The 11,616-nt window shown below is 41.8% G+C and overlaps 1 protein-coding gene across 1 annotated transcript in view; it reads left to right on the top strand.

Annotated features, from left to right (window-relative positions):
• The first annotated feature begins 4,315 nt into the window (after positions 1-4,315).
• wnt11 (wingless-type MMTV integration site family, member 11) overlaps positions 4,316-11,616 on the top strand; it is a 9,508-nt gene continuing 2,207 nt past the window's right edge. The window contains exons 1-5 of the mRNA XM_035666727.1: positions 4,316-4,529; positions 6,226-6,420; positions 8,217-8,461; positions 10,126-10,403; positions 10,570-10,862. Of these exons, the coding sequence (XP_035522620.1) occupies positions 6,338-6,420; positions 8,217-8,461; positions 10,126-10,403; positions 10,570-10,862 (899 nt within the window). The 5' untranslated portion in view covers positions 4,316-4,529; positions 6,226-6,337. The remainder of the gene's footprint in view (positions 4,530-6,225; positions 6,421-8,216; positions 8,462-10,125; positions 10,404-10,569; positions 10,863-11,616) is intronic.

The following is an 11,616-nucleotide window of genomic DNA, read 5'->3' as shown; positions in this document are numbered from 1 at the left end:
GTAAAAAAGGACCTGTGCGAGACAGTGCTGCTGTCCCTTGACGCTTGATGAAATGTCTCTTTTTATAGGGTAAATACACCCAAATATATAATTCACGCATGTTGATTTTGAAGTGATGTACACCTCCGTTTTAATACATGACTTGGACCAGATGAACGGCAAAGACAGACTGTAGTGATGATGTCATGAGACAAATCCTGCAGCTGCTCCATAGACAGTAAATAATAAGACAAATCCCAAGGCATTTTAGTGGATTAGGCACATCTTCTAATTCACAGCGGTAAGTGCTGCTCGACATTCAAATATAACTTATTTGGATGACAAGAAGTTTCCGCTTCTCCACAGATTCAATCATTAATTCTGTGTCAATAACACACAACCAGTTCATGTCTCCGTACGACATCATCAGTTCATGATCTTCTCATTTCCAATTTATGTAGCAGTAGTCTGAGTTAAAGAGAATAACTGGAGTACAACAATTTATTTAAAAAACTATTTTAGGGTGGATTTTCCCTTTAAAGTGTGTTTGGTTGTTGGAGCTGGTTTTCATGCAGTGAATGGACTCATTTAAGTGAGATTTATGATGCTCTGGTGATATGACGGGACTGTAATGTGCTTGATTAGTTGTATTACTGGAATCCACTCCTCTCTTGGCTGGTTAACCCATCGTGCAGGCAACTTTTATACCCTCAGCTCAAACCCAGAACAGCCATGGTGATGTTGTTTTTCGGGAATGATCCTCCAGTGCTGGTAAACTCCTGGGCAGTGCATTTGCCACAAGCTTCATGAAGACACAGCTCATGGTGCAGGCTCCTCAGGACCACATGACGTGTTCAAAAGTGCCACCCATCTGTCACTTGAAAGAGCTCCGTCCTCAAAGCACAATAGAGACAGAGGTTATAAACAAATGGTATACAAAAGATGTGGGTCCAGTCAGACAGATTGGACGAAGCTTGTTGTTTCTGTGGCGATCCCCACTGTGAGCTACGGCAGCCTTCACAGGAGGGACACCAGAGGATGATGGGATTTGCACATGGCTGATCCGAAGCTGTCACTGTCCGTCTGACAGTTTTTACCCTTTAGGAATACTGTTGATAATACATAATGTTCTTGTTATTTGTCAATAATCCGCTTGCAGCAGCGCCATACGCTGTGCAGCATTTGGTTGAAGATAAGAGGCAAAATGAAAACTAACCGTTACGGATACGGTTCACTGATTGTTTCCATTTGTGAATTCCCTTTTAAGTTCTTGCTTTATTGCATTTAAGATGGCTGTTAATCAAACTCCTGGTTTTAATTTTGATTGGAAAATTATTTATGGTCAAATAGGTTGAATTGGTAATGGAGGACAGGCAGGAATGAACGTACCTCAGAGAGTTGAACTTTTATTTGTTTATCATTGTGGCTTGCATATTTCAGTTATGTTTTATCAAAAATTAACATCATAAAGTGTAAAAATAAAAACATGGTAGTATAAGGGTTTGCCATTAAAACTGAACTAAGTTGAGAACATCTAGTTTATTGTTTTTCTCCCTTTTAAATCATATTGAAACATTTATAACAGCAAGGAAAGAAAAAGTCAAATTAACAATAAAGTTTTCTTTTTGCCAGCTAAGTTACAGATACATTTGTTCACTGGAGCCTAGTTTGGTTTTATCCTGGCGGGATCATGGGAGTATTTTCCAGGGGCATAATAGTAACTCTGCACCCATTCAGGCTCTGATCCTCCTGGGTGAAAGTTGAGTGTCCTTACTTCCCCCCCGGTGAGCCTCCAGATTTGTGATATTGCCTCGGTTCTCTTGAGATTTTAAGGACAATGGTTCAATGCTGTAGAAGCCGTATTATTTATTCCTCCCAAACATTAACGCTGTATTCAGCCAGAGCTGAGCCGACTCTTTTCTTCATTTGGTCAATTTAGAAATTGCATATTTTTCTTTTAAACCGTGACAACGTTTCTACAACAGAAGAATTGTTATATACAGTTTGCACATGCAGGTTTTTGTTTATGTGCATTTACATTTTGGGTTCTTGAAATATTTCATTTGGGGTTAAGATATTCCGTAATCTAAAGGGATTCATCTAATTTACCGATTCGAAAATAAACTTCCAGCTCAGGCTCAAACCACATCTGGATTAAACAATAGCGTGTTGTAAAAAAAAAAAAATCAAATAAATGCGAGTACTGGAAACTTGGAAGGTTTTTTTTACAGTAAATATAATGGGACATATTTTCATAGGCACATTGTAGCTTTTTCACCAGTAATCCCACCATGTCAAAAGCTGATTACTGTGACAGCTAAAAAGCACAATGTAAGTAACATTATCTCCATAAAGCTGGTTTTCATCGTAGATGTGGACTATCTATCATAACTCATCTCTGATTCCGCTGCTATGTGACATGAGTTATTTCATTATCATGAACTCCAGCGACTTGCTTATCCCCCTCTGTTTCCCTCAGAAGGTGTCTTCCCCCTCTGTGTTGCTTGGCGGGTGAGATGTGAAGATCAAAGGGCTGCGTGTTGATCCTAGCTCAGGAATGGAGAGCCTGAGTGTAAAAAGTCTCTCTGTAGACGGGCCCGGTCCTGCTGGAAGCTCCACAACTCCCACACACACTCCGACCTTGTGCCCATTCACAGTTGACTGCCATGTAAAACACACTGAGTCTCTCTGGAAGCAGCATCACAGCCCCACTGTAAATAAGATACATACGTATGGGGCTGTCACACCGTGTGGAAAGGGTTGCTGTGGACCCTGTTTGGCCAACAGTTTTAGACACAAGATCCGGGTGTTCCCAAAGGAAGAGGGCTTGTTGTAGTCTGTAAATGTGTCTGCTCCAGAGACAGCATGACAACACCTGATCTGCTGTTCCCGCCGGAGCACCAGGCCAGCCATGTTAGCTATACCAGTCGCAAGGTCAAGGTCTGGACAACAGCTCACTATTGCCTTTGTGTGAGTGCTGGAGGTGCAGCGGATTCTCAGGGAAACTATAGAGTACTTTCCCACAGCTGGCTCTGCAGCGTATCACTTACAGTGCGGTTAATATTTAAGAAATCAGCCCGTGCAGGAAAACTTTGTGTAACTTTAGGAAGGTTTTATTTGAAACATTTTCAAGAACATGTGCTGGAGGGCATTCGTGTGCATGTGTGTACATCTATATCATGTCAAACTGCATTACAGTAAATTTGAACAATTATATAGTATCCACATGAATTAATAAAGTAAGTTTTTAGTGTTGTTGTGAATTCAAAGAATAATTTACATTTAAATACAAGGGACTGTGTTATCCCACAGCCGAGTGGTTGTTGAATTTTGGTTGTAGTTCTAGTTTTGTTGGTTCGAGAGCACAAAAGAAACATTTGAAAATTGTTTGAATGTAAAACATTGTTTCTAAATGGATTTGGATAATAAGCATGAGACATGGACATTTTCAGTGACTGTAATAAAATGATTCAATTATTCCATATTTTTTCCACAGGGCTGTACATTTGGAATCAACGGGTACAGAACATGTCCTTTTTTTAATTTCAGGGTTTGGAACAATAATGGCACTTTTTCCATTCATTTGGACCAAAACGCTAGGTATGTGTCTGTGTATCTTTATATATCTCGTGAATTAAATATAAAATCCCATAATACATTAATTTCTCAATGTGGCCCTTTACCACCTTTGTTACTTCATTTACAGCCATTATTGTAATGTTAAAACTGATACAGACCTTAATTATTCTATACCAAATAATTATTACTGCTTTAGCAGTGCACCGTGTAAAAAGACAGGCAACTATTTTTATAGAAAACTACAGATACTATAATAGAAAAACTATAATAGCACAAGAACTATTACTCTAATACAAAAAGTTATTTTAAGACACACTATTACATTTTTGTATCAGCTTTAAAATATTTAATCTAACATTTTATAGCAATATAACACATATATGGAAATGGAAATATTGTCTACTACTAAGGGTACTGATAAGGTCACTAAGTGTCCTTTGACAACTTTTTATGGGAGTATGATACCAGAGCAGCTATAAAAATGCCATTAAAATAAGGTCACTATATCGACTATTCATCATCACAGACACACTATAACTCACTTCACCTCCCAGTGGGAATATTATGGGACTGTTCCACAGTATTTTCACTCTATCAGTCAACTACCTACACTGCAGCCCTGCTCCGGTCCCGGTGCAGCGTGCTTTTCTTTCTTATGCTAATGCTGGTCTGACATCAGCAGTGAGATCAAAGCAGGGCAGGGGTACTTTAGAGCAGAGTCTGCCCCCACTCAGGCTCACTCACTCCAACCTCTCTCTGTCCCACTCACACACACACTCACCGACACCGCTCTGATACACACCATGCGTACCTGTCCGGAGCTATTCTACCACCCCATGCTGGATTTTACTGCTGCGTCCGGCTGATACCGACTCGGACAGACTGTGAAAGGATACTCCGACCTGCGGACTTTAGAAGATTTTTCTTCCTTGTGTTGTTTTGTTGAACAGTGAGAGCTGAGCGCCGCAAAGGTGAGCTGGAGGAGAAGTAGTTGTGTGTGCCGCAGCTGGTGAGAGTCTTTGTGCGCAGAGGATAGCTCTAACGTCTGGGTTTACTGAGTGAATATAAAGTTGAATGCTTTGTTTGTCGCCACTTTGTCTGTAGCGGAGGCATCTTCTGAAAAAGTGGCTTTAGTATTGTGACACAGATTGGTTTAAACTGGGGGAAATTGTATTTACCAGCCGTTATTCCGCTGTTTTGGAAGATTTATTGTACTTTAATTAAATGTAAAAGAAGTGCATCCTGCCTCTTAAGACCTTTGTCGGTAGAGTAATGTGTAGAATCTCTCCTCATGAAGTCTCCACAGGCAGACTGGCAAACAGCATTATTAGTGAATAAAAGACCCTCACCCTTCCCTCTGATCGCTAGGAAATGTGATTAATAGCCCACTGCCCTGCCCTGCTTATCTGGGCTCGATGAGGGACACAGCGGGCTATCAGCCCTTATCTCCCGGGGGAAACAGAAGCTGCTTTTTAGCCCACTTTGGCCAAATGTAAATTTAAACAGTTAATCCACGTCAGGCCGCGACTTCTTAAAACAGATTTGACGCCAAACGGCCGACAGAGACTGCGACTGCTCAGGAAATACCCGATCATTCATCTGCAGCACTGTATGGCAGGCTACATGTTTTATTATTGAGCCTACAGGTAGGGTTTGAAAAGCAGTAGGTCAACACACACCGGTTTCAGTTGGCTCATTTAAATAATTAATATCAGTGATTTCACTCAGTTTCGAACGCCTCTGGGCCAATGAGCGACGAGCAGGATCTGCCGCTTTAATAAGGCCCATTATCAGCTACCTGCTGTTTTAACGCGCCCACTTTAAGCTCTCTTCAAAGAGATGTGTTATCGCCAGCTCGGAGCGCTTCAGATAACGCTCCCGATGCGCTGCGCCGGCCGCTCGCCGCACATTACTGCGCTCATCTGAGCTGGCGGCCCGCTACCGTCTCCACTCACAAGTCTTCACATTTTTAGTGGTGAAGCGGAGCTGACACCAAACTGAATTACAGAGAGTAAAACAAACCAAAGAGCTCGGTAATCCCAGGAAATAGGCCCTCGTTGTTTGAATGCCAACCTAAATCGTCCATTTTAATCCCATCAAACAGTGAGATCCTCAATAGGCCTACAACAGCCAGCTACCTCTCATCTCTCTATTGTTGTATATTACAAAAATACCATAGGTGGTGGACAAGCAAAGAAAATACAGCACTAGTTTAGTAGTACTTTATGAAAATGTACATAATAAGATTTCTTTGTTTTAAAGTTCATTGCAATTACATATGCTGTTTCGTTTATTTGCATGTAGGAAGAAGCTGAAGCACAATGAAATGTCTTTATGTCTCTTTGTGTGCTTGAACGCTTTCAGCAGTGTTAGTGAACTGGTGTCTAGAAAGGATTTCTTGCAAAGCACAATTCTGCTCATTTCCATTCTTTTCTGTGTGCATGATACTTGAGATTGCTGACAGAAGTAAAATAATATTCCTGTAGCAGGTTATTCTTTCATTGCTTTATCAGATTTTACTCTTATTAGATTTGATCAGTTTTTTACATTTTAAGGTTTCAGAGCTCGCACAAAGACTTTCACAGTATGCTTCTACGATAAAATACCTAAAATGTTACAACTGTGGCATGGCCAAGTCCTTGATAATATTTACATTATTTATTACAGGGTTATAAATAAGGAGGAGCCCTGCCATGAGAGTTGACTTTTGAGTCTAAGCCAAGAAGCCCAACAGCCCTTTGTATTTGTGTCCTGTGTGAACTGGAGCCACGGTCCAACCATGAGGAGCAGCTCTCATGTCCTGCCTCTTGGTGTGCTCACGGCTCTGCTGCTGTCTCAGGTCTGCTCCGGCATCAAATGGCTGTAAGTATTCTCCGGAGTGCCGCCATCTCATTCTGTAGGCCTGTCACCATCTCTACACTGCTTTACATTCAAACAATGTCAAAATAGATGACGTCATGAAGTTACACAGTATTGTGTGGCTCTTTGCTGCATGTTTCTGTGTTTTATGGAGTGGAGGGCCCATGGCAGCTTAGAAATGGGCCCCAACATTCCTTGAGTTGCTCCTGATCAGGGGAGAGGCGGAATGTTCTGGTACATGTGTATCTGATGAAGGGGACAGTAGATTAGCTGGCAGCTCTTCAGGTTATGAATGGAAACCTCTTTGTTTGATTAACTTAAATGTAAAAGGAGACGCCATCAGTACTTTAGTTTCAAGATCTCAGATCAAATGTCCCCCCTGTTGTATAATAATACGAAGATAAGAATAGAAAATAAGATAAAGATGACGAGGCGTCGCGGTGGCGCAGACAGTGCCAGTGACGTCACTGCGTACTGTGTGTAGTCTAGTCAGGCCTCAATCAGTGTAAAATAGCGTATCGTAGAAGGAAACTGATGCTATAAATGTTGATTGCTCGCACTGAGCACCACACTGTTTTTATGGTACTGTAAAAGTAAACAATAATTTTCGCAATAATTTTGGAAAGTCCATAAAATGCTCAAGTTGCTATTTTTTGAATTTATTTATGTTTCAATTGAATGTTTTGGATGGTTTGGTTTGGTATTCTTATAAACCCTGTGAGGTTTTCCCCACAATTTGCATGTTCTGTTCTGTGTTTCTTTATCTGAGTTTTATCCCTGCGCCTTATGTCTGATCACTGTGAAAACACAGCTTTCGCTTTGGCTTTACCAAAAATATCCATGGCTTCTTATCAGAGTGAGCGGTGGTAATGCTCACAGTGGGAAGACATAAGCAGATGTGCCCATCAGGGCTGGGATGGCATCTGCTAAATCTAAGCGAGAAGTCTTGATAATGCACAGCGGTGCAATGCAGAACAGATGCGGCTGTAAACACCTGCGAGTGCCGGGTTACCACGAGCCCACTGGAGTCACAGCTTATCATTGGGCACAGAGTGGCGGCCCCATGGCCCCTAATGCAAAACAGGCCAAGGTGCTGCCTGGTTCTCACGAACTCTCAGCAGAGTGCAAGACACATTAAGCAGAGATCAGACCTAACCTGCTCCGCCTGTGGTTTCTCTATTAAGTTAATCCTCAATAAATTTAAACTGTTTAACTCAAATGTGTGCACCTTTTAATAGCCTCTAAACAGATGACTCATGTCAAACTGAGGCCACAGAGGATGACGCTTCCTGTGGTGGAAAATGCAAATTGTGAGGGATCTATGTCGCTTTTCATCTGACTGTGGATCAGAATTTACTGGGGTTTTTATATTTTTTGGCCTCTTCTTTGCTTTAACAAAAGAAAATCCCCGTGCCAAGAACGTGTCACTTATATTTTATGAATCTGCAGCTGACTCTCCTTTGGGATTTTCGTGTGATAAGATAGTTCTTTTCTGCAATGCGTGCCAAAATATTTCCCTGCCTGAAGCATTATCTGTTTGGATTTTTCAATTGTTTGTTCAAAGCTGATCTGTCTCAGAGGCTTGAAATGTGTGTACACAAGAACCTCAAATCGCTAACACACCACTGTAACTAAAACTCCCAGCATGCGTTGTTATTGCCATAAACGTGATAATTTCACAACTCATAAAACAAAAAATGTAATTAGGCAATCGTCACATTGTTGTCATCACCACCACAATTAAGAGAATTTATTTTGTTGACTGCATACTGAGCAATACCTCTTGTCTGTGTTTACAGAGCGCTATCACACACTCCTGCATCTTTACACATCAACCATACCCAACACTGTAAGCTGCTGCCCGGCATGGTGTCCTCCCAAGCTCAGCTGTGCCGCAGCAACCTGGAGCTCATGCAAACCATTATCCAAGCTGCCCGCGAAGTCAAGAAAACATGCCAGAAGACCTTTTCTGATATGCGCTGGAACTGCTCCTCCATTGACATCCCAGTTGATGCCCCGAAGTATCGGCCAGACCTCGACCGAGGTATGGTTATAAACATTTTGGAATGACAGCGTTGTTTCCAAAGAGCAGCTCCAACTTTTTATTTTTTTACCCACAAGAGTCTGATGTTTATGGTCACGCTTGACCTTCAATAAATATCTCAAACCAGGGTCATTAAGTGCGGCATGTATTGCAGTTCAGTTTATAGTAACTGGTGAAATGATCCTCAGCATTTTAATGGTGTCTGTGCTCAGACGCCACAGTAGATTTGTCTGTATGTATGAACATGACGGCTATCGAGAGAACTCTAATACAGAATTATGTCCTTTTCAAAAGTGATTTCTAGTTTTAAAATGATATGTTGGCTCATCTTTCCACTTTTTTTTGCTGCCAGCCAAATTATTCCACTATTCATTCCTGAGGAGCTTTCACCACCACCTCCACAACATGTATACATTCTGTATGATAAAATAACTGGCTTATTATTATTATGTTATTTCCAAAATCCACAGCATTATCTGACTTGCGTTGCAGTCTGACTGAGCTGTTTGTATTGCCAAAAGGACCTTGAGTCAACCAGAGACAGTGGCTGGGTTGTGGGTGGGGGAGTACTGTGTGCAACGTTCCCCAGAAAGGACATGGCTGCCATTTGCCAAATGAACAGTCTGCTCTGAACAGGAAATGGCTCATCTCTGTCCAGGGATGGCTTTGATCTAACCAGCCCACGGTCATACATGATTTCTTCCCTTACTTCCAATTGCTCCCCGGCCTTCAACATATGTGCTTTCTGTGTATGCACATCAGCCCCAATCACATCAGTGCTCACTCTGCATTACAGCCGGAGCAGTGATGGACTGTGTTTGATAGTTTCATTTTGTGCACTTACGTTCAGTTTTTTCACTGAGACAGTAGAAAGCTGACAGAGAAATAGGACATATGGATAGCGGAGAAGTTGATTATACAGCAGAAGTGGTTTAAGGCTTTTCTATAGATGTTTTGGTTCGTTTTTTAAACTTGCTGTTATATAACTTGTCATTATTGGAATTCCATGTAGTAAACCAAACATCAATCAAGCTGACCGCTACATGCTTCACTTACACTTTGACATACATTATGGCAAATGATAGGCCAGTCTGCCTGTCTTAAAAGTATGTCTAATCTCGCAGCTTCTGACAACCAGAATGTAGAATGCAGACATCCAATATATCAGAAACAGACCAATGTCACTAAACTTAAACAAAATCAGACAAAATACTCACACTGAACTGGTAGTATATTTCGTAAATATTATATCATATTTTAAATTTCTGCTAATAACTGCTAGAGCTGAATGATTAGTCAATGAATTTTTTAAGCAAAAAGGCCAAACATCAACTAGTTCTTTGTCTTGTGTGTTAGGAAACCTGAGTTACACTGTTGGTCTGACAACATCACCTTAAGCTTCAGGAAATTGTGACAGGAACATTCACAATATTCTGACATTTAGGAGACCAAAAGATTACTTGATTAGTCGAGAAAAGGACTGATAATTAAAATAATGTCTGGTTACAGCCCTAATAAACTCACTTACCGCTAGAGAAAAAGGTCATTGAATGGCTTTGGTGTTTGCATTGTCAGTTTGCCTCGGCCTAAAAAACCTTTTTGTTTTGTCTTCCTTTTTACCAATATCATTTGGGTTTCCTATATGTTCTTATCTTATCTGACAGGAACGAGAGAGGCAGCATTTGTCTACGCCTTGTCCGCAGCAACCATCAGCCACACCATAGCACGGGCGTGCACTTCTGGAGATTTGCGGATCTGCTCGTGTGGTCCTATTCCTGCGGAGATCCTAGAGCCCGGCTATCGCTGGGGTGGCTGCGCTGACAACCTGCATTACGGTTTGATGATGGGCACAAAGTTTTCTGACGCTCCCATGAAGATGAAGCGTGCGGGTTCCCATGCCAACAAACTGATGCACCTACACAACAGTGAAGTCGGGAGACAAGTAAGCAATATGGCCATATTTTAACTGTTATTTCTTACGCTTTTTAACAGTTTAAATTGTAAATGTATTACATTTGTGTACATTTGTATTCCTGGCTTGTACTGTATCTTATCTGTATCCCACAAAGAGTGAGCACTATCTAACCCCCCTCTGTCATCTTGTCCAGGTATTGAAAGAGGCGCTGGTGATGAAGTGTAAATGTCATGGTGTGTCCGGCTCCTGCTCTATAAGGACCTGCTGGAGAGGCCTGCAAGACCTGAGGGAGATTGCCATGGACCTGAAGACAAAGTACCTGTCTGCCACCAAAGTGGTTCACCGGCCCACAGGGACACGCAAGCAGCTGGTACCCAAAGACATTGACATCAGGCCGGTGAGGGAGAACGAGCTTGTCTACCTGCAGAGCTCCCCAGACTTCTGTAGCAAGAATGACAAACAGGGCTCTGTTGGCACACAGGACAGGTGAGACTGCCACGTCACATTGTTGTGTTTGACTGTTAGTGTGCATGAGAACAAGGGGGATATTTAGTGGTAATGATAGTTCTGTTGCTAGATTTACTAGCATGATTCATGAGTGATGTACCCATGCAGCTGACAAATCGGAAATGACCCATCCTGAATGTCTGCTCATCCAGAATGTTGACTCTAGTGAAGTGCTGTGCTGCCTGATGGCTCCGTTTAGTTTCAGACTGGCTGATAACAAACAGCGGCCCCTGAGAGGGCTCCGTCTGTGGCTTGTCGGAGCATGTGTCACTGAAAAGGTCGTTGTGACTGGAGTCGTTGTCCTGCTATCTAAAACAATGACTAATGCGGGTTATTCTTAGGACTGAGTGCACTCGAGCTGATATTGATCGGAGAGGGCCACACAAATGGGGAAATAGTTATTGGCCCCTCAAAGATAAAGGTTTATTTACACCATTCAGCTCCAGTGTTTTAGTTGGGACAGTGTTTTGTGCTGCTGCTTAGCAGGCAGCAAGGAGCCCATTTGTCTGAAGGTCTGACTCAGGCTTTGATCTGGCTGGCTAGAAATGTGGCGCAAATATGCAGCACTATCTTGCAAGCTTATTGAATTTCCCAATTTTCCTTAAATATGTTACAGTGAAAGACAGATTGTATGTCAGGCTTTATTATTCTGTTTTGAGTTGCATGGCACAGGAGGCAAATTTTGAGTGTGGTTGCTTGACTTGATCTCATATAATTTTACCAACATTACCCC

The sequence above is a fragment of the Morone saxatilis genome, unplaced genomic scaffold (genome assembly GCF_004916995.1).
Source record: "Morone saxatilis isolate NCDOM2014 unplaced genomic scaffold, NCSU_SB_2.0 Contig20, whole genome shotgun sequence".
Classification (NCBI taxonomy): domain Eukaryota; kingdom Metazoa; phylum Chordata; class Actinopteri; family Moronidae; genus Morone; species Morone saxatilis.
This window is presented reverse-complemented; position numbering and strand designations above follow the sequence as displayed.